At 43.2% G+C, this 23164-nt stretch overlaps 2 protein-coding genes across 2 annotated transcripts in view; one reads left to right on the top strand and one right to left on the bottom strand.

Moving 5' to 3' along the window:
• Positions 1-8699, bottom strand: part of NUBP1 (NUBP iron-sulfur cluster assembly factor 1, cytosolic) — a 62310-nt gene extending 53611 nt beyond the window's left edge. Inside the window, exon 1 of the mRNA XM_059716522.1 lies at positions 8675-8699. Within this exon, the coding sequence (XP_059572505.1) occupies positions 8675-8690 (16 nt within the window). The 5' untranslated portion in view covers positions 8691-8699. The remainder of the gene's footprint in view (positions 1-8674) is intronic.
• The window catches only part of TEKT5 (tektin 5), a 40362-nt gene extending 17361 nt beyond the window's left edge, over positions 1-23001 (top strand). Inside the window, exons 6-7 of the mRNA XM_019494605.2 lie at positions 14849-15003; positions 22686-23001. Of these exons, the coding sequence (XP_019350150.1) occupies positions 14849-15003; positions 22686-22899 (369 nt within the window). The 3' untranslated portion in view covers positions 22900-23001. The remainder of the gene's footprint in view (positions 1-14848; positions 15004-22685) is intronic.
• The last annotated feature ends 163 nt before the right edge of the window (positions 23002-23164 follow it).

Raw genomic sequence — 23164 nt, 5'->3', positions numbered from 1 at the left:
GAATGCGGCAGCTGAAAACAGCTTTCTATGTCCTCCTTTTGAAAGAGTAGCATGCTTGCATTTCTAAAGCACAAAATTCAGAAAAATAACAAAACTTTCCTGGTCTCTTGAATATTTAGATTAATCTCCCTATTCTAGAGTACCCTGTTGTAAGACAACCAGATCTGCACATGGGATTCCATAAGGAGGCCTCTTTCATTGAGTGACTGTAATGTTTTTACACGAGGATGATTCTTTCCTGTTTTACTGCTGTCAATCAGTGTGCCAAAGTTTTGTCAGGAACTTACTCATCAGTGACATAATGTCTCCATCTCTGGCATCTATCAGGCAATAAATTGTACAAGACTCAGGGTAATGACTCCACACTAGAGCCCAGCTGTATTTGTAAGTATTTGCTCTCCTCCAACAGTGCTACTATATTACTGTTTTCTTCAGTCTATGCAAAATCCCTTGCGCCTTCACTCTTGGATCATGAAAAGTAATTTAAAGATGGATTATAAAATCCTGATTCTCTATTCCAAGCAATTGGGGTCTTGTCACAGACTTCAGCCTAAGTAGGATCATAGCAGTGCAGCCACCCCCGCTTTCCATTTGGGCATGTAAAAAAAAAAAAAAAAAAAAAAGATTTCACAGCGTTTACCTTAATCCTATCCACTGCACAATCCTTTTGCTGTAATGTCAAGGAAAGCAAAGAACTTTTAGTTGTATGCATTTGAAAATATATTTCATACAGTTCTCTAGACACCACAGAAAAAAAAAATTACAGTCACAACTCCCATCTCTTTCCCATGTATAAATCAGCTCAGCAAGATCAATCACTTTCAGTTTCTAGTCATCAGACAACAGACAGGATGGAAACAATTCAGTATCATTTTACAGGACATATCAACTGCTCCATCACCATTTTTGTTATAAAAATGGAACAAATTTGCATTTAGTGAAGGGAATGATTTAGGAATTTGCAGACATCTCATCTTGTTAGGAAAGAATCAGATATACCTGTACCATTAAGTTGGTTGGAGAGCTGGAGCTTTGATAATGATCAAGATCCAAGTTCAAATCAAGTAACCAAGGCAGCATTACTGAACCCTCAGAAGAACACTTGTTGTCAGTAATTCCCACTTTCATTCCTGCATTTTCTGTCCAGTTGTTGTGTCCTATCACTCTTACTTCATCTGGCACTCTGCCTTCTATTGATGGAGTCTAGAAGAGGTTTCCACTTATCTTTAATTTTTCAGTGTGTACTACCTAACCCTTCTTCCCCAACACTTTAATTGGGGAAACTGCCAGGGGAGGCCAACATTCCCACAGTCCTACAGAGAGCCTCCAAGAGGGGAAAATCACTGTTACAACTTTGAACAGAAAACTATTGGACAAAGAGAACAGTCTCCCTTCAGCGGCTCTGTCCTCCCAGTTGGTTCACTGTGGAGTTGTGTGTAGAACTGTCCCTCCTCCATCCCATCTGGTTCTCCGCTGCAGAACTAAAAACCTTTATGCATCTCACAGGGGAATCGAGCGTCCAAGTCAGCATTACCAAAGTCTCAGAAGAACGCTTGTTCTCAGTCATTCCCACTTTCCTTCCCATGTGCAAGTTTACTGTCCTTAGGGATAGGTGATGTGGGCGACTGCCCAGGGCGCCGTTGTTAGGGGGTGCCACACACACACACACACACACACACACACGCGTGTGAGCAGCCTGCATTCACAGTAGGGCTCATCCCCCACCCCAGCCAATCCCTTCCCCAGGCAGGAGGAGCTGAGCCCAGCTCAGCCTGCCCCCCCACTTCCAGCCACTGCACAGGAGGAGCCAGGCCAGGCAGTGCAGGCAAGGGTAGCAGTGCTTGCCCACCTGCCTGCCTGGAGCACCATGGTGCTCTGCCTCCCCACTGGACTGCGTCTTGTGCCCCACACCCTACCCAGGCTGCCCGGCTCTTCCTACAGCACTGCTGCTGATTTGGGGGGGCGGGGGATGGGGAGGATGGGATGGGACACCAAAATACAAGTTCACCCAGAGCATCATTTTCCCTAAAGTGTCTAGCTGCTTCTCCAGTCTCTGGCTCCCTCTGTACATCTTGGGCATAGGCATGTCACAGATCATCTTCCCTGCTAGTACTCCAGACCTGAAGCTTAGAAGTCGTTCTCACTGCAAGACTGATGAAAGGACTTGAAATCATGCCTTACAAGGAGCTCTGTTTGTTTAGTATATCAAAGAGAAGGCTAAAGGGTGACTTGATAAATCTTTAAGTTCTGTCATGACGGAGAAAAATGTAATAGGTGGGTCTCCAGTCTAACAGAACAAGGTTATAATAAGAGCTGATCACTGAAAGTTGAAGCAAGATAGACAAATTCAGATTGGAAATAAACTCCTCATTGTCCACAGTGAGGGAAATTTACCACTGTAACAACTTTGTAGGGCAGGGGCTGGCAACCTATGGCACACATGCCAGATCTGGCTCATCAAATTATTGGATCTAGCTTGCAGAGTGGAGGATTTGGTCGTCTGGCAGTGGGAACTTTGCATTTCTGTTTAAAATCCACTAAGTTTATCCATGTTTCTGCAAGTGCACCAGGAGGCAGGTCTATGACAGGTATTTATGGGTTTGGGCTGGAATTTCAGGTTCTGAATAGAAAACAGAGCCCAGAAAATATACTGCAGAACAGTGGTTCTTGACCTTTTTAGCCCTCAAGCCCCCCTACACAGCTTTTCTGAATTTTGCATTCACCCCACTTGAGAATTTCTGCGTGAATCCACACGAGATACCTTACTGTGCAGTAGATTAATCCACTGTGCAGTAAAGTGTCACCATGTACAGCAGCTACTGCACAGTCAGCACATCAGGCTAATGCACAGTTTTCTACTACCTGTAAATACAAACTTGCTCCTGGTCAGCCACAGCAGCAGGGGGCCACAGGGGACGGGGGAGTTCTCTGTCCCCGGTCCTGGCACTGCTCAGCTCCCAGCTCTGCCCAGGAGCCGAGACCCAATCAGCACTGGGATGGGGCCGCTTTCTGCCTCCCCTCCTCTCCCCACATCCAGACACTGTGTTGCTCCCAGCTCCCCATAGGAGGTGGGAGCCAAGCGGCTCCAGGACTGGGAAGAGGCACCAGGACTGGGGAGTTCTCTGCTTCCCTGCTCAGTGGAACAGCTGCCTGGGAGCCCGTGGCTGGGCAGGGAGTCCCTGCTCAAGTGGGACAGCTCCAGCCAGCCCTCTGATGGGCAGGGAATCCCTGCACTCCCTAAAGTAAAAATAACTGATAGGGCAGGATGTTTTCTTACACTGTTCTCCTAATAATCAATGTAGGAATCAGTCATAAAAGACAGCAAGTGGCATGTTTACATAGCTCTGAATTTGTAGCAGAACTGAACAACTGATCGTTTCAATGAACAATATAGAGGACAGAATACACAAGACAGAACACCTGCTATATTTTCAGGAATATTAGTAAACCTAAGAAAAGAACCACTCCTGGTCCAACAGATGACAATTGAGAAGTAATCACTATCTATCTGAGCAGTCCCATGAGTCAGTGAAAGCTTGTGTTTACTTGGATATTTTTTTCTTTATACGTGTGCAAAAAACCATTGAAAACTAGAAAAGTTCCTTTCTTTCCCTCCATATAATTTGATTTGAAAACAAGAAAATCAATAGGTTGTCAGTCAAATATTCCATGGATCAACTGAGTGGAGAAATAAAAAGCCATTCAAAAAAATTTAATGGATTTTATACTAAAAAATTCAAAGGGCTCCGGGTTATTTATTTAGATCAATAACATTCATTACAATGTCACCTTGATATTTCAGGTCAGTTAAAAACTATCAGATTACAAAAAAAGCAATCTGATAAGGAAGGTTCATAAACTCTTGCTGCTGTGGTTGTGTATCGAGACACTTATCCTCCAGGTTGTTTAAACAAAATGTTCCATTCTCCACCAAAAATCCCAGAGAGCAAGTCATTTATTTTTAGGCAAAGTTGGAGGTTTTCTCTCTTCCTTCCTACACAACAACAGAATATGTTTATGTGGTGGCTAGAAAGAAAAACAGACATGTTGCATTCTTAAGCCTCCTTTCTTTTCTAAGAGGATGGGAAGAGGTTATGCTACTTCTCATCTACTTTTAGCTTTTACAATAGTTGTGAAATGGCTAACACTTTCCTCTGCAGCTAAAATCAGAAGCTGGACACAATCATCTCATATATTTTCAGATATCCGCTACTTTAGAACCAATCCCCTGAGGCTGATTAGTTAATAACAAGGGCAGGGCCTGAACTCTTCAGTGCTTAAAAAGTACATGAGGTATAAATGAAGATATATGAAAACACAATAGGGAGGTGAGAGTGGACGAAATAAGTACAGAAATGTGTATGACCTTCCCCTTAGCAGTCTCTCCTATTATACAAGACTGATATCAGGTTAGATGGACCTGTGGCTGACCGAGTATGGCACTTCTTATAGTCTTATGCTAGTCAGACTGATAGGAGCACAGAGTGGGTAATAAACAGTTGTAGGGAACATATGCTAGGTGAGAGCATATGACTAGCCCTCATCTCTAGCATACACCTTAGAACCTGGTTTATACACATTTTTAAGCACCTTACATCTCAGTCTCTTACGCCTTTACAAATCCATTCTTGATGGCTGAATAAGCAAATAATTTGACCTATTAATACTTGAACCTATTTGGATTAAAACTCACAGATGATTAATGACATATGACAAAGTACCATTTTAAAAGTGCATGCTAGCATAATTAGCTGAAACTTGGCTGGAAAAAAACCTGTTTAAATAGGGAAGTGTACATCTTTGTCTAGGAATATGTATGTATTAGGCCAGTGCTGACACATTAAGAGAGTAAATATGAAAATTAAGGCACTTCATACAGTTCTGAACTTTATAAAGTGGGGACATTGTGGGCTAGGGAAGAGAATAGAGCTTCCTCCCTATAAAGAACAATTAGTCCACTGAACTCAGAACACTGTTCCCACTTATGTGGGGTAGATCAGCACAACTACTGAGGTTATGTGGAGATGGAGCCCATGGGGAAGTCCAGTGCCATAGCAACAAAGTTTGACACCTGGGGCAAAGCCTGTAGCGGCAACCTCCCCACATGCACAGATCTGAGGGGCACCCCCCCCCCACCCCCCATGTTTGCCCCGGAACATAGGCAGAGGGAGAAAATCTTATTTGGGGAGGCTGAGTAAAACTTAAACGATATTTCTATACACACACACACACAGGCACTGCCCAGCAGTGTGTTGGGGGAAGGAGGGAGGGAAGGATTGTGGGGGTGCAGATTGAGACCCCCATGGTGAGGGAGGGAGTGGGGCAGGGGCAGGAGCTGGGGTGAACAGAGCCCCAGGGTAGGTTGTGGGAAGGTTGGAGCCTGGGTGGCTCATCCAGGGGCAAGGGGGCTCCTGCCACTGTGCACATCCCCAGGGCAGGCATGGAGGGCACATCCTCCTGGATCTGTGTGTGGGACAGAGGCAGGCTGTTGCTTTGGGCTGGGGTTCTGCACTCTGCTGCCTCTGCCCCAGTAGCCGTGCAAGGAAGGACACATGCCTCCTGCACACTGGCTGTGCTGAGGCCTCTACCTACCCAGTGACAGGAGTCATGTGGCTTCGCACAACTGCCAGGGCAGTGACAGCAGTGCACAGAGTCCCAGCCCATACTGGCAGCCTGCCTCCACCCCACGCACAGATCAGGGGGGCACGTGCCCTGCATGCCTGCCCCAGGGGTGCACACACTGGCGGGAGCCCCGTGCCCCTGGATGAGCCACTCGCAGCTCTGACCTTTCCTCGACCCACCCTGGGGCCCTGTTCACCCAGCCCTTGCCCCCGCCCCAATCCCTCCCTCACTGTGAGGGGCCTTGATTTGCCCCTTCTATGCCCCTTCTCCCCCTACACACTTACGTGCTGGGTGCTGCTGCACGTGCAGCAGGACCAGGCTGAGTTCCTGGCTGCCTGCAGGCTATGGCTGCTCGTCTGTGTCTATGTGTGCCCCTCCCCCACTGCTGCAGCTGTCCAGATCCTGCACCCAGGCTGCCCTGTGGTCCTCTGTGCTTCCACCACTGCCCTGCATTTGGAGGGGCTAAGTCTCATTAGCCCTGGCCTTCTGCCACCTATGCCCGGGAGTGCACACAGCAGCAGGAGCCACCCTTCCCCTGTCCTTGTGGCTCCATTCTGTGCCCTGCCCCCGCTGGGTAGCACCTGTTGGTGCCTCTTTGCTTCGCTCACCCCACTTTGCTATAGCACTGGGGAAACCACTTAGGAGAATCATGCCTTCAAAACATGCCACAGGCAGTAATCTATAGGAAAGCAGATAATGGCAAAATGGGGAGAAAAGGGAAGATGGGAACACATCTAGAGGGATGACAATTAAATGATACATAGACCTAATATGTCTATGTGCACAAGAATGTGAATCTAAATTACATTTCATTGTGAATATTGTTAAATTTCTTCACATGGAGAGGACCTCAGCAAGCTTTTGAGTGACAAAGCTTTGACTGAACAGGCAATTCACCATGAGTGAGACTGTGTTGATCCTGTGATGGAAAGGAAGACATCCTTTCTCCCACACATCATATCATTAAAATGCAAGAACTCTGTGAAATGAAACTGATTGGTATTACTGGGATTAAGTCTTACTTCATGGCCAGAAAGAGAACCCTTCTCAAGCAACCCATCTATGCCAAATAGGTTTATTCAGGCTTGGCATAGGCATCAGAATTTGACTCAAGGGAGCAGCAATCTTCTGAATAGGCAGTCATAAAGCCTTTCCTTATTCTCATGAAGGGCTCTGTAGCAGGAAATATGGACATATTTAGCAAGTTTCCTAGAAAGGAACTATTTATAGGCTTTAGTGGTTTCAGACAGCAGAAAGGATCATCACTCGTAAGTAAATGCTTTCCTTCCTATATTTAGAACTAAGGTAAATTTGGGGTGCTGCAGTCATGACATCCAATTTTAAAACTTCATTAATGATGGTAAACCACTTTGAAGCTAAGTGTGAAGACCCTGTAGAAACATGCAATGCCACAGTAATCAACACTAATACAGGTTTCCCTTGCTTTATACCGTAGATGCATTTCTGGGAAACGACGCTTAACTCAAGTTTGCCTACAGGGAACCTACTTTACAATGTGACAAATAGGGATACGTTCCACGACCTCAACTGCACTGACCCCCAGACCCATTTCTACCACTTTTTACAAGACAATTTTGGTACTCACGAACAGCAGACAGTACACACAAGCATAGGGTGGTGGTGAATGTTACCATAATGGGGATAGCAACTACAGAAACACGTGTCGCAGACAACGAGCGAGGAGCACAGATCCACACAGGAGACTACATTTTGGTGCGTGTCACTCCCACAATGCACTGCACAAAGCAGCTGACTGAGGGCTTCCACCAAACTGATCGCATAAGTGTGAATTTACCTCGAATATAATTAATTTTTGGTATAAAAGGGTCATTGCATAAGAGCAAATTCACATATATAGAACCTGCATAAAGCAAGGGAAACCTGTAAGTAGCAGCAGCTGCCTAGAGCCAAGGCCAACAGTAAGGTGTTGACCACTTTTGTTGCATGTCTCCAGTGGTTAAGGCCTTTCTAGACATGTGTGTTAACTGCAAATAAATCTGTGCACTTACCATGGAACTACTAATCTAATTTAAATAGTGCAGAAAAGGGATTTGGGTTTTAATTTGGGTTGGCAGCTTGAATAAAAGTTTATGAGAGAGACTGAAATTGAATTCAAACAGCCAAATCCAAATTAAAATCCAAATTGTCCTCACTGCTACAGTAACCTGGTTTTCTAACCTGAGTTAAATTTAGACCTTTTATTCCCCTCCCCAATAGACACATACCCTAAGTATGTTGCTTTACACCCTGTGGAGAAGTTTTATAATTAATTGTTTTATCTGTACTTGCTATTTCTTCTCTTAATGGATTCCTGGACTGTTGCATACCTCTCTTTCCCACCAAGAAAAGAAAAGTAAAAATTCAAACTAAAACTAAAAAAACTGCAAAACAAAATGTGCCCCGAAGCTAATAAATAAAAAAACCCACACATGCCAAAAATAGCATCCCCTCACATACACATACGGTTTTTTAACTCTGAGATGAGTCAAAGATGCTGTGAATTCTACTGTGACACTTCCTCAGCCTGACAAAGTGTGTTTGTACCCAAAAACTTGCAAAGAAGAATTTTTCCAACTACTTTAGTTGGTCTAATAAAAGACATCAGATTTACTCAAAGAACCTTGTGTCTGCTTATGTCCATAGACCAACATGGCTACAACCTACACCTGGGAATTCTACTAGGATCTTTACTGTTGTTAACTGATTTTACACTTAGACATGGTCAGTAACATAAAAAACGGAGCGAGATGCAATGCAAAAGATGTTTGTCCAAATTAATCCCTACTTCATTTATTAAACATCTGAGTTTTACCTATAATACAGTTATTCCAAAGATAATTACATATCAGAATAATACCTTGAAATACTGTGGTCAGCTGAATTAAAACTAAATGTGAAGTTAACTTTAATTACACAAAGTACTCAAGTAAATGAAATAACTGATAAGAAATTATTTAAACAGGAAATATGTACAATAAAGACATTAAAAGATCAGACTGTGAAGCAAATATCAAAAAGCAAAGAAACTTACAAAACCACATGGGCATCTGAACATCACCTGACTGCTTTTTGTATTCAGTTACTAGACATCTAGCAAAAACTCAGAAACAAGAAGAGCCATGGTTAAGGTCTGACGGTAGTACTTTAAAAATATGTTGTGTGTAAGGCTGTTCTGATCTCAGCAAGATCTATGCATGTGGCTTCATTCCTAGTAATTTTGAATCCAGCCAGTAACAGTCATGGTGCTGGTGAAATGAAGGAGAACAGCAGTTTACATAAACTCTCAGGAATGCTGTAGCACAAAATTCTGCTTGATTTTTGTAAGGGAAGGGTAATATGATGGGCAGTTGCTTAAGCCAATCCCTAGTTAGGATCTCTCAGGAACACACTGTTCAGGATCTGTTGTTTTTGCTTCCTCTCTGGAGGTCATCCAGAAATGAGGTAGCCTGGTGCAACACTATCTGTTGATTTTCCCCACCAATCCCTTTATGCATTTTAGGTTATCTGAATGCTTTAATCCAATCTGTTTTGAGAGTATGTAATCAAAAGTGAATTGCATAGAGTTTCTGCCATGCATCGGAGGTAGTTCCCCTCAGGGCATTTTTTATTTTATGTCCTGAATGACAGTCTGTGAAAAAGGAGAGACCTTAGCCAGGAACACAGAATGAGCATAAGCCATATCCACTATGAATGCAATCAGTCAAGATTTAAGTTATGCAGCCATCTTTAAATTTGGATTGTGAGTTCAGATAATAAATAATGTTTTCCCAGTGACAGACTAGGAAAGGCGTTATTTCTTTGATGATACCTAATATGCTTTCAGACTATTCTCACCTGCATAAGTAGCACACGAGAGCACTTAATGAGAACCAAATAATATAAAGAGTGCTTTAAAGTTATTGCTGTTTAAACAAATTGAAACTGAACACATGAGAGTATGAAATATTTCAGTGCTTTTCTGGTAAAAAACTCCCTGGTACTCCACTGTTTTTAGACATATTTGCCTTATATATGCAGGCACAAATATAAAGGAACATATTTTCTAATTAGAAAATAAGCTCGTACCCCTTACACATATTAAAATTTTGCTTATTGAAAGTGCAAATTGTACAAGTGTGCTGAGTGACTCTAAGCATCAAACATCATTTTTAACCAGTTATTGCACTATTAATTATGAAGAAAACCCTTTCAATTTTCTAATAACAAAGGACATTAGAATCCTCTACCTTCTATGTTGTCAAGAAAAGAAATGTATATTCACTGACTTTATGAAGGTGGTGGGGCCTGTACAGATGTAGTTACGTATTATTTTGTAGCTGTCGTTCAGAAGGCATCCAAACCAAAAGTGTGTCTCTGGAATAAAATGTCAGTTATGGGACATGGTCCAGTGAACGTGGAGAGAAGGAAAAAGTGCACTGCACTCCTCTAAGAACCTGCATAGAGCAGGGAAGAAAAGAAGGTGCGGGAGAGAGGAGATTGGAGAAGACAATAGTGCAGCCAGCCTGCATGCATGCAACTAGAATACCAGCTGCAGTTGCAGGACTTAAATAGTTCCATTAATAAACAGCCAGTTTAGTTTGATAAGTATGGAGCCCTCTCCTGGGGGTATTATCCATGAGGCAGTTCCCATCATGGCCTCCAGCTGCCTCTCTCATATTGAGGAACAAGGCCAGATGAGTTACTTTCTACTGAATGGAGGGGCAAGAGGAGGATGGCAACCTTACAAACAATTTCTTTGTGTCTTCTTACCCCTCTTCTTGAGCCTGTCCTAATAAGTTTAATACTCATTATGCCTCCTGCAGGAGAACCTGTGCACATCTACACATGCTATTAATGCACAGGAAAGTTACTATGCATTAAAAAAGGAGCAGTAAATTGCCCCCGGGGAAAAGGTCTACACATGTGCTGGCTTAGGAGCAAATTTACTTCCAAACAGAGCAGGTGAGACCAGGGATGTTCTTGCTCCCTACTCTGCTCTTCCCTATTGCAGCATCCAGGGGGAGCTCCAGGCTTCTCTGGGTGCCAGCCCAGGGCTGGCAAGGGGCCAGGAGCTGGTAGACTGCTGCATCCCAGCCACGTGGGGATTGGACTCTATCCCCAGGTGGCCGGGATAGGTGTCCCCACAGGGATGCTGCCTGGCAGCCACTTGGGAATCAGGAGGGTCCAGATACCCCCATGTGGTGGGGAGAGGACTCCCCACCTGGGGGGTACAGGCATGTGGGGATTGGGACCCTCCCAATCCCTGTGTGACTGTCCCCACTAGGCGGAGACACTTCTCCCCACCACATGGGGATCGGGTCCCAACCTAGTTCCTACCAGGCTGGGATGCAGCAGTCCTAGCTGCTGGGACAGCTCTCCTGGCCAGGTGGGGATCAGGACAGTCCTTTTTAGCATGTGCTGTTAAAAAGCAGAGCCGGGCCACTTGAAGCTATGCTGTGGCTGGCGGCCAGGCTCCTCTCGGCAGGTAACATATTACAGACCCTGAAACAATGCCTTTGAGATGCTCAGGATACTCTTCAGCTGCTTATCCTTAATGAATCAAGACTGGAACCTGACCTTTCTGTGAAGGCAAACTCCCTCTTCATTGTGGCGGGGAGACAGCTATCCCTGCAGCCAGCACAGCTTTCGCCACATGGGACTTAGGGGCTGACCAGGAACAAATTTCTCCCTGCCAGCATCTACATATACACTACTGCACAGTAGCTAATGCGCAGTTAATCTACTATCTGTATTTTCAGGTAGTAGATAACTGCGGATTGGCTTAGTTTACTGTGCGGTAGCCTTGCGCATGATTAAATAGCAACACTTTACTGCACAGTATATTAATCTAATGTACAGTAAAGCATCTTATGTAGAGACACCCTCTGTTCCCCAACTCAAGTCACTGGCCAAGCGGTGTACAGTGCGTTTTGATCCATATGTCACATTACAAAGACAGCAGTGTCATGAAGAGGTTTCATTCTTATCGCAGGACAAACACATTTTGAGACTGCCTCATTGCTCTGGGGCACTATTTTTATATTATTATATTACTGTTCCCAATCTAGTGCCTGGGGCTCCTTCAGTTGCTTTATAAACGCAGGCAGACTTGCTTAGCAAACCTAAGTTATACCATCTATCTACTGATGGGACAGACAGGGAGTCGGTGTAGCTAAGATCTGAATGAAGTCATGCCTTACTCAGGGTCAGGCTGAGAATTCATAAATCCCTCATTCTGTTTTGAGCAGAAACCAAATATCCACCCAGTTTAAAGAATTAGTTATAAATACTCTTTGACTCGACACTTTCTGTGCTGAGGACGTGTGCACCAGGGTTGTTATTTGAAGTAGACACTCTTATTTTAAACAATTTGGAATGAATTGTAAAGGAGATTAATTTACCAGACCAAAATTATCCCAAGCATAAGCCCACTGGAGACAATGAAATTACACCACGATGAATTTGGCTTGCTGGCATCCAACCAGGCGTAGAATAGAAAGAGCTACTGTATCGGTAGACACTGTAATACAAACACAGGAAAGGAGGACCCTGCTAAGCAGTGGGTGACCTCTACATATTTATTTTCCTCACATTCCTGTTACACCCCTGCAGGTTGATATTTTAGTTGGTATTCAAGGTAGTGGGGGCCTTGTAGCAGCCAGTGTGAGGCATAGGATTAACAGTGTCTCTAAAAAGACACAAACAACTCCTAATCTGCTGGCAATACATTTGGAAAGGATAAAAGGAGGAAATGCCCCATGACACAAAAACTGTAGGATCACTAAGCAAAGCTAGATAACGCTAATGAAGTTTGCTGCCATTGGACACTACTCAGGCTTTACCTTTTGATCAGCAACAGAGTCTAAACAAAGCTTGATGGATCTACCTCTCTTCATGACAAAGCAGAAACCAGGATGTGGATTTTCTGTCTAATGACTCTTGTACAATGTATAATGCAGCTTCATTAGGTCTATTTGCTCTATTTACTTTTTAAATTGCTTTGTTTGCCTGTTCACTCAACCTGTTTTATAAGGTATTTTGCTCTCTTATTGTAAGATGCTCTGAGCCTTTACTGGGTAGGATGGTTTATAAATAAAATAAACAGATAAATACATGAATACATGAATAAAAATAATGCAGTCTTATCATTGAGCTGTTCCTCTGAAAAACAGGTGTGGCTACAATGCTCATTGTATTACCTGCGTAAATCTTTCTTTTATAAATACAGGGTAACTTAGATGGCAATTACTGAATTAAAAAAGCAAATACTATAGAGTGAAATTAGCAGAAGAGACAAGCTACCCTTAACTTCAATTTCTTTAATTACATTTTGTGTTCTCCTAGTTATAAAATGTGATAGCTTCCCATGAGTTACAGTACACTTGCCTGTTCTGCTCCCTCACCATGCAAAAACAAGCACAACTTTATGACTTCCCCCTGCTGCTTTTCCTATTTTATTATATAGTTTAAATCAAACAAAAAAGCCACGAGGGCTCTGCAGGAAATTGTTATTAGAGGCTGTTTTGCAGTTTAAAATTATGCTGTTCTAATTCCACTGGCATCTCCCTTCTGGTGCTGCTCTCTCTACATGTCCCTCCAATTTGAAAAAAAGAAAGAAAGACTTTGTAAGTGAGCTGTTTTCTTCTCTCTTGGCTCAGAGAGGAGTTTTCAAAAACTTCAGAATTCAGCTCCAGTGTGAAAAAAAAATTACCCGTGATTCAGTGTCCTTGCAATAGACTGCTGAAAGATTTGGAGTATGCAGCAGCTTCAGTGAGGCCATACTGGGTCACTGTTTTAGGCTATTTGACACCGCCACACAACTGGAAATAAGGAAGTATATGTAAGCTTTGAATGACAGTAGCAGCTTGTCTGGGATTTTACACATCCTTGGTATACTCACTGTTCAAGAAGCATCTTTTTGATGTGGGGAGAGACTGGAGAAGTTCTACAACACATTAGTTCCTAATAAAGTCATCTTTTGAAACTGATGATATACAGGATAATATTGTTGGACATTGTTTTCCAGAAAAGTTGCATGCTCCATTTCTGTCTAAGCAGGAGAAGGGTAGGGAACCAGTTAAAGGAATTTAAAACTCCGTTTTGTCATCAATACTCAATTTTGCAATGGGAGGGACATGGCTTATTATTATCTCATGGACTTAATGTGGGATTCCTAGGAATGTCTGCAATAAGTGAACTAGTTTTCAGAGATATAATTATAAGGACCCCCGCCTGAAATTTCTTTGGTTAAGTGTTATTGAGTATCCATCTGAAGAAATAGCATAGTTACCTTCAGTACCAAAGCAAAACAGACAAAATACACTTTGTTGCCTTAAATTAGGGATTTGCTAGCAGATAACAACAAAATGACATACCAGAAAATAGATGGTTAAGATTAGGAGTTGCCTGCCTTAAATATCAACATGGATTCTGATAACTAGTTAGGTTAATTCAGCAGTAACTTCTACTATGATATAAAGCATAAAGCTTCAAGGGTGCTCTGATCATAGGTTGCATAGGGGTTCATAGATTTCATAGACATTAGGGCTGGAAGGGACCTCGGAAGATCATCGAGTCCAGCCCCCTGCCCAAAGGGCAGGAAGTCAGCTGGGTTCATAGGATCCCAGCAAGATGAGCATCCAGTTTGCTCTGGATTCATTCCAGCTGGTTCATTCCAGCTAATTGAAAGGGACTGAGACTACAGTGCAAATTTCATGGCTCAGTTTCTCAAAGTTGCATAACTGGTCCTGTAATTAGTGGAGTAAGATTATATCAGCTGTAGGGAATATAAGGAGAAAGAAAAGGAAAGAAATAAGATTCTTAGTTTAGAGCCTACTTTAGCAACAGCATTTACACCTGAATGCTTGGTGACCTTTACTCAAGATTTTGATATACTGTGTTCCTGTACAGCATTTTTCTACACTCCTATGAATACAATGTCTTTGTTCCAAGCTTAGTGTTCCTGTTATTGAGTTTCTTTACTCAGATGTAAGGAACAATATTCCTACGTTGTGACTCATACCTACTGTTGGTTAGTACTTTTGGAAACCGTGGGATGTTTCCACTGTTTTATGGAAGCTGCTGCCTGCGTGTTGGGCTACTTTACCTACTCACTGTGGGTTTAAGATAAGTGCTATTTTATGTAAGCTGAAGTAGGGAAGAGCAGAAGCAGAGAATTTTGATTAAATTTGTGGTGAGGCCCATAAAAATGCTCTTTTTTATTTAGACACTTCAAGAAATCTTCCAGATAGAAAATACAATTATGTTGCTGGAAAGATCTATAATGGCCAAGGAATGTCCACTGAAAGTGGCTCAGACCCGCCTGGAGGGAAGAACAAGACGACCCAACATAGAACTTTGCTGTGACATCCCTCAGTTTAAGTAAGTATATGCATGGGTTTGCTACCCCTCAGGGGATAGTTCAAGAAGTAAATTTCAGATGAATTAATTATGAGATATTTTAATGACTGCAGAGCCCATCATAAGAGAAATCACACATGTCAAGATTAGAATTATGTTAATTACAGGGTGACATCTGATTAAAATTGTAAATCCTAGAAGAAAGAAATAAAATTGAGGCCAAACAGGAGCAAATGAAATCAATGAGCCAAAACGTGTGTTGTCCCCCTACCACATCAGTTAGGAGATACAGTGTTCAGGTTCCCATCTAAAACTTAATTACACGTAAGCATGACCCCTCTATATTCTGAAGTAATTTTTCAGTGCTGCTAAACAATAGTGTTACTACTCTAAGATCACTTTTTGGAGAGCTGACACCAACTGCATACAGTTTGAATGAACAGTTTCATGCACAAATTGACTTTCTATTGTGGATGGTAGGTTTCTGTTACAATACTATGTGCAACGAGAGAAACCACCTCTCCTTCTCTAGAAGCTTATCAAACAGTTCAAGTTCTTCTCCCTTCTGCTCATTTGGAGCATATCACCTCTGTGCAAAAGTCAGTTTACAGTTGAATCTTGCCAACATAGGAAAACATAAATGTCACCTTCAAGATTATATTAAGTTCGGATTTCCTCAAGGAGCACTGTGATGCTACCCACAATGTTCCTCCAGCACACAGAAGGAACATCAGACTCCAACAGAAATAATTTGGCAGATTTGCTTAACAGTTTTATTTTGATCTCTAGAAAACAAACAGGGCCCCACTTCAAAAAGAACTGAGATATATGTGTGATATACAAATAGTATACATCAGGGGTGTCAACTCACCTTGTGCTCTGGGCTGGAATCAGATTGCAGGGCTCTTTGTGGGTCAGATTCAGAACACAGGGCTTCCTGTGGTCTGGATCCAGCCCAGGAACAAGGAAGCTGTGCTGGCAGCTTCAGCTCTTCCCTTGTGCCCTACGCCACAGCAGCAGCTCCAGCTCTGGCACCAGTGCGTGTGACAGCAGTGCCGATGGGCAAAGTGGCTGGAGGATGACTGGGGCTGAATGCTCTTGTTCACCCTCCTCCCATTGAATGCCATGTCCGTCAGGGCCTGAGGGCTCCTGATTCTATGGCAGGCCACTCCTCAGGCTGGATAGAGTGGCACCGTGGGACAGAGCTGGCCCACAGCTAAGTATATGACACCCCTGCTGGATATAGTACCTTCCTAGAGGGTGAGGCAATCAGTGCTGGTCATGGGTTTATGTTCATTTTCTTAACTGTATTCTATCACATCAAATCAGTATTAAAAAATGATGTTAGTGACCTGCAGTTCATTACGTTATCACCTTTGCAGTTTTCCCTCAAACTCAGGGAACCATAAACTGTTGAATATGATATATTTTCCATGTGCCTGCATGTGCCTTCTTAGGCAGACAGCTTTATGGCTGGCTTTGAAATTTCTTCTGGGCATGTTCACATATTAGACTGTTTCATCTTTAGGAGCCATACAGATTCCATTGCGGGAGGGTGGTGTGCTGGCCATGGGTGACTGGTGCCACCTTCGTCAGGGGAGTCAGTGACTGGGGGGGGTCCCCCTGCAGCCAATCTTATCGATGGGGGGCAGGGGCTCCCCCCACAGCTGCTTCCCAAAGTGGCCATGGTCGCTTTCAGGAGTGCTATGGCACTTCCACTCCCTGGCTGGCGCTCACGGGGCAGGGAGGCACTGGTGCTTCTGCCTGCCCTCCCTGCCCATTGCTTGAGCGGCAAGTGCAGCCAGTCAGGAGGTGCACTTGCACTTTCAGGGGGTGCACGTGCACCCCCTACGCATTGCCACTGGTGCTCGCTTTTGAGACAGTGAGCCCCTTCTCTCACAGTAATAGTTTTCTTTTTTGCAGGTTTCACATCCCACATATCCCATTTGTATTAAATGCTTAAATAAATTACAAGTCTCAGTGCTCAGGATCAGCCAGATTTGGATTTCTTCATATAAAAAAATAAAAAAATAAAATAAAATAAATCAGGTGGCCCTAAACACTAAGTTATAACTCAAGTGGTACCTTTGCTTTGAGGCCTCAACTGATGACCAAGAGAGCTTACAGCTCTAATAGTGATCTGGCATTTATTATATTTAAGTTGGTAGGATCCCACTACCTATGCTTTCTCTTCCCCTAGATACTCTGGAAGGTCCCTTCCATAACTGTTCTTCTGTCATGCTTTTTTCTACACTATCTCCTTACACATGGAAGGTTCTTTACCTTTGATCAGTTTCTCTTCTTTTAAAACAATTCCTTACACATACAATTTTTTCAAAACCTGTCAATTTAGGTCCAGTATACAAAACTATTTATCATCTTCCTTCCCTCCCCTCCAAAAAGTCTGAGCTCTTTGGATTAACCTCCAGCCAGTCATCAAATCTCTGCATTTCTGAATTAAAATATAAAACGTTTGTGTAGGGGCCATGTCCTTTGTGTTCTTGACAGCACCAAGAATGCAGTGACACTCCACAGCTATAGCTACAGGTCTCAGTTCAACCACAGACTGAAGCCTCATTGAGGTCCAGAAAATTGAGAACACGCTGAAGTGCTTTGCTGAACTGAGACCATAGGGACGTAAGTGTGACAGATGCAGAGAACAAAATTCAAATGGTTTCTGAGGCTCCTCAACTGGCCCATAGGTTATCTGACATCTGCTGAAGTAATTTATGCTTGGTTTATGTACTGTTTTCATACCAGGATAACTGTTTTGGTTAGAGGTGCAATTTTTAGCCCAAATATTTAGGCTGGTATAAATCCAATAGGTTTAGTCATACTGGTGTGCAGGTGTCTTAAACCATTATAGTTTATTCTATTTCCCATAGGAGGATAAACTATTCCACTTTCCATATGTGAATAAAATGTATTATTATAATCACTTATCTGTAGGGCCTGTTTTAAATCATGGGCTCAGCTCACTAATATTGTGGCCCAGTTGTGGTGGGGGGCTACCATTTTGGTGCCCAGATCATGGCTGCCCCCTACCCCCCCAAACCCCTGATTGGCTAAGGGGGCAGGTTTAATTGCAGCAGCAGAGGCCTTGCTCCAAAAGCCTCTAATCACTGCTGAAAAGCCCATGACTCCTCACACCTCACTGGAGATGGCCCTGACCCTGGTAGGGGGGGGAGCTATTTGCTTCTCTGGGGGGAGGGGTGGGGGTACTGGGGTGTGGGGAGTTGGGGGCACCTGGGGTCTGCCTTGGCAGATGGCCCTGGCACCAGGTAGGGTGCAGGCTGTTTGCTCCTCTGTGCGTGTATGCTCTTCTCCCACCCCCAACACCCCAGTTTTCCCTCCAGGAGGACCAAAGAGCCCCTCATTTACCTGGTGCCAGGGCCACCTTGCAAAGCAGCTCCAGTTTTCCCACCTGGAGCAGCAAATAGCCCCTCCCCTATCCAGTGCCAGGGCTGTCTGCCAAGGGAGCCTTCAGGTGCCCCCAATCACCTGTGCCCCAGTTTTCCTGCCTAGAGGAGCAAACAGCCCCTCCATTACCCATTTCTAAGCTCTCTCTTCCCTCTTGTCCCTTTTACACCCTCCCCTGGGCTGCTAGGCTTTTGCTGCTGGCTAGGGATTGCTTTCCCCACCCTGCAGCAGCAATCTTGTTGCAATTAAATGCCATGATATATGTCCACTTATTGGGGAACTCTCCAGCAAGCAGCCATATTGTGGCATTTCATTGCAAATCACACTTTTTTTGGGAAAAAAAAAAATCACTTAATTTTGTGATTTTCATGAAAAATGTGAAACTGCGATTTAAACCAGGCCCTACTTATCTGAGATACAACTCTGTCCATACTATAGAATGTGTGCTACTTTAGCTCTGCTGATAGAGGTAGAGCTACAACTTTTGCATATATATAAAGCCTAAGACTCAGGTGAGAGGCTGCTTGCTTCTATCACAACTTGATTTTAAACATTGTGAAGTTATAACTGTAGTCATTTCAAACATGGTTACAGTGTTATGCAGGATATGCCTGTTTTTGATTTAAAGAAACTGAGATGAACTTTTATGTTCTGGGTGAATCAAACTCAAGACCAATATGAAAATATTTTGGAGACTGGAATATGTTCAGTAAATTTGTTTGGTGTATGCACATGGATTAGTCATTTCTGAGGCTGATGTGAAATCTGTTTTTAGTAATTTAATTCCTGTATAATACTGTGAAAAAGATGCCAGAGTACATTGCTTTTAATATAATAAATGTCCAAGGCAAAAGCTATGGAGGAAAATATAAGCTTTCTGGTTTGGAAAGGGAGTAGAAAAAGGAGATGTAGAGTTATAATAGGCTTTCTTACCTGCTCAAAATTAGGAAAAATTGTAAGCCCCATGGCTAGGGACAGATATTATACATAAACCAGTTAAAGTGATCAGAAACTGGTTTAATCCTGTAACGGTACAGATGTTCAGTGCACATAAACTGGTTTGAAAATGGCTGAGACTGGTTTGAGATAAACCTGGTTGAATGTATTATCAGACTTAACTGATTTGGGTCAAACTGGTTTATGCAATATCTGTCCCAGACCCCTTGCTGCTTTAAGAAAAACCAGGTTGGGCCCTCTGCTCCACAGCAGGGCTGGCCCCTCCCCTCTGCTCCCTGGCTGCAGCTCCGGCAGAGACTTGCAGGCACAGCAGTGGCTACCTGGCTTCCCCCTGCTCCCCCTCTTCCCCTCACCACTCCCTGCTAAGCAGGGATCCCCTGTCCCCTCTGCCTTACACAGATACACAGCATTAGCTAGCAGACCACATGCTGGCTACAGTCCATGCTGTGGTGGACAGCAGTGTCAGCTTAGGGCTTTTTGGAGTTAATCAACAGTACATCTGGTAATGTCCCTCCATTCCTTCTTTGTTTAAGAAGGAGAGAGGCTGTTTCCTGATGGGGTGATAAATGCTGGTAACAGAGTTGATAAATGCTGTGTTGTCAAGGGGCGGGGGAGCCCCTCCCTAATCCTGTTGGGGCCTGGCTATGTCCCCCTCAGCTCAGCACTGTGGAAGGGAAGGAAAGGCTGCTGTAGCACCCCCTGGCTTTTGCCTGAGCAACTGCAGGCATGTGCCTGCATTTCTGGGATGTCTGCACAGTTACAAAGTGATTTAGCCTAGGCAGGTTAGACAAACCTGCAAAGATTGCATCAATTCAGGCTCAGGCTTTTTGAATGTCTGTCCCTAGTCCATGAATTTGGTCCTGTGTCTAAACTGGAATAAAAGAAGTTCTAAAGTGAGGGCAAGTCCATTAAAATCATGATGTTTTCTACATTCCAGATGAACACCCCATGTTTCGTTGCTTCTCCACCCAATATACTATCCACACTTTCTGTCTTTTTAAGACATTCCCCAAAATTATTTTCCTCACTGTCATTACTGCAGTGCTTTAAATGGTATTTTGTCACTTCAGTTTTTCACAATCAGTAACGGTAGGGATGCTAGAGATCCAAAAAAGGATCCGTCTTAGGTACTGTTGCAGATTTGTGCCCCCTACTCCTAGCTCATACAAACACAGAGACAAATCAGAAAGTCCTTGGTTCAGGCAAAACTCCGATTTAAGCCAATTTTGCCTGACTGAAACATATATATTGCCTGACAAACACAAATTTTGGGCACTCAGTCAATCCAAACCTTTGAATCTTTTGTGGGTTTGTCCATTATAATCGCAATCAGAGATGGATCTTAAGGAAAACTGACAGAGCTTGAGAATTTGAAATCTGAACCCAGTTTTGAATCCAAAAGTTTTGGCTGGGGTGCATAGAACTAAAGTAATAACCTCCCCTCTGGCTAATGCAAAATCATTCAATATTTGCATTCCTTAAGAACTGATGCTTTTGGAATAATTTGTAAGGTCTATTTATCTCCTGTGGTTAAAAGCAAGAGACAGTTCAATCCAAAAATTCAAAAGTAGTAGGTATGGGAAGAGAATATCCCATCAACCACTTTTTTTTTAGCCTGTAAATGTTATCTCGGTTTGTTGTTATTTAAAAGGAAGTTCTGATGTTGGCACTGATTCTCTGACTTTGTGTGCTGCCAACTATATGGCTGAGGGATTCAAAAAGAAAACAAGTAAGCAAAGTTTAGCTTTGTTCTACACTTCACTTTACCATATCAACTGGAAATATTCCAAAACAGCAAATTAAAGGGGATCCTGAAAAAATGGAAGCTGTCATTTTACCAACTATGAAAACAGTAATACACTTGAGGCACTGGAAGAAATACTGAGTGGCCCATGCTCTTTTTTTTTTTTTTTTTAAACAAAGTCAAGCAGATTGAGACTTGAGCAATGCAAAACATTCATAAGGGAACCAGACACAGCTGCATTAGTGTCCTTGTACTGTCGTAATATGAACCAAAACAGTCCTAGGGGCGGATCCAGATGTGTGGGGATGTTTGGTTCCCTGGGGACAAGTAGCTGTGGTGCTCCTTGCACTGCTGCTTCTTGTCCCTAGGGAATGCCCATGTCATGTACGCTTTTGTGCATGGCAAGTTGCCTTGGGTGGCATAGGGGAGGCTGGGACCAGCACTATGCTGGCCCCAGTAGCCTTACCTGGGGTCCTGGAGGCTTCCCAGAGCTGCAGCCACAGTGATCCTGCAAGGCGGGCAGCCACAGCACATCTTCAAGTGGCCTGGCTCTGCTTTTTAGCAGTGCATACTTCCCAAGTGTGCACTGCTTCGGGTTTTTTTTCTGCATTTTTTTTTGCCCCCTGGATATCCAGGGGGCAAAAAAAAAAAAAAACTATGGAAAAAAATGGACTGGCACACACTCAGGTAGCATGCCCCTGCAGTGCGGAGAACATTAGACTGTGTGGTATATGACGCTGCAAATGTGTTTACAGCGCCACATCCCCCATAAACATGGTTGTCTGGATGCACCCAGGAAAGTTAGATTATACTGTAATTTGGCCCAAGTTTCAGAATTTTATAGACTTCTCAATAAGACCCGGGACAATTTATGGTTTGAGTGAAACTATTAGAATCTCAGTAAGAGCAAGAGAAGCATTGTACGATCATCCTGTGTAAAGAAAATACAGGGCATTGGAACACATCTGGCCATTGACAGTGCATAGGAAAGCTCTACTTCAGAGCTACAAGCCTAGTGACTCTGTTGCAGCTCAGGGAAATGCAAGGGTTAGCTTTGCCTTCACTAGTATGCTGCTTCAGCAACAGCAGAGCAAGAAGCGTTCCACTTAGGGATGGGCCAGAATACATAAACACTTAGCACAACCACCTACCCAGATCATTTATGGGTATATCAATATGCATGTCTGCACCAACATGCTTTGCTAACATCCATCTCAGAAGTACGCTACAAAACCAGCAAATAGGAATTTGACTTTGTAATGTTGTTCCTGGCATTACATGCGGAGCAGTGATGGAAAAGGAAAATTTGCATCATTAACTATATCAAAGTATGAGAGCCAAGTTTGACATTGAAGGGGCAATGGTAGCAGGATGTCAACCTTGTCCACAAGGTGCTACATAAACACATTTGGCAAGGAAGACATTTTTTTCCCTCACTTGTTCAGTTCATCTTTATGATTTTATTAAAATTCAAATCCTGTAAATATTGTGGAAAAGAATCCAACTCATGCACCATCCAGAGAAGGTGATGGAAAGGGCTTGTTTTAAAAGCATTTGGATAACTTGTCCCCTCCTTTTTCAGACTCGTCAATGAAGTTTTTACTATAGGTGACACATTACAGACCCTGAAGCAACGCCTTCGAGATGCCCAGGATACTCTTCAGCTGTTGGTCCTTAACAAATCAAGACTGGAACATGACGTTTCTGTGAAGGCAAACTCCTTCTTCATTGACAAGAAGTGTATGGACATGCGTAAAACCTTCCCCAGCACCCCACGGCTCATTGGCTACACTTGAAATAGCCTGAGATGTCCTGATCTTTTCATTATCTGACATAAAGGTTTGCAAATTATGAAGGAAATATTTTTCATTTTTTAAAAAAGAAAAAGCCCAGTAGAAATAAACATACCAAAATAAAAAATGTCACAGTTCTTTCCTTAAAGAAACTCATTCTCCTCAGCTGCCTGAAATCTGTAGAGTAGAAAGAACAGCTGTATTCAGATAGAACCAGACCAACTTGAAACAACACAAAAAAATCTGTCTGCTAATTTATGGCTGATGA

This window comes from Alligator mississippiensis, chromosome 13, assembly GCF_030867095.1.
Source record: "Alligator mississippiensis isolate rAllMis1 chromosome 13, rAllMis1, whole genome shotgun sequence".
Taxonomy (NCBI): domain Eukaryota; kingdom Metazoa; phylum Chordata; order Crocodylia; family Alligatoridae; genus Alligator; species Alligator mississippiensis.
This window is presented reverse-complemented; position numbering and strand designations above follow the sequence as displayed.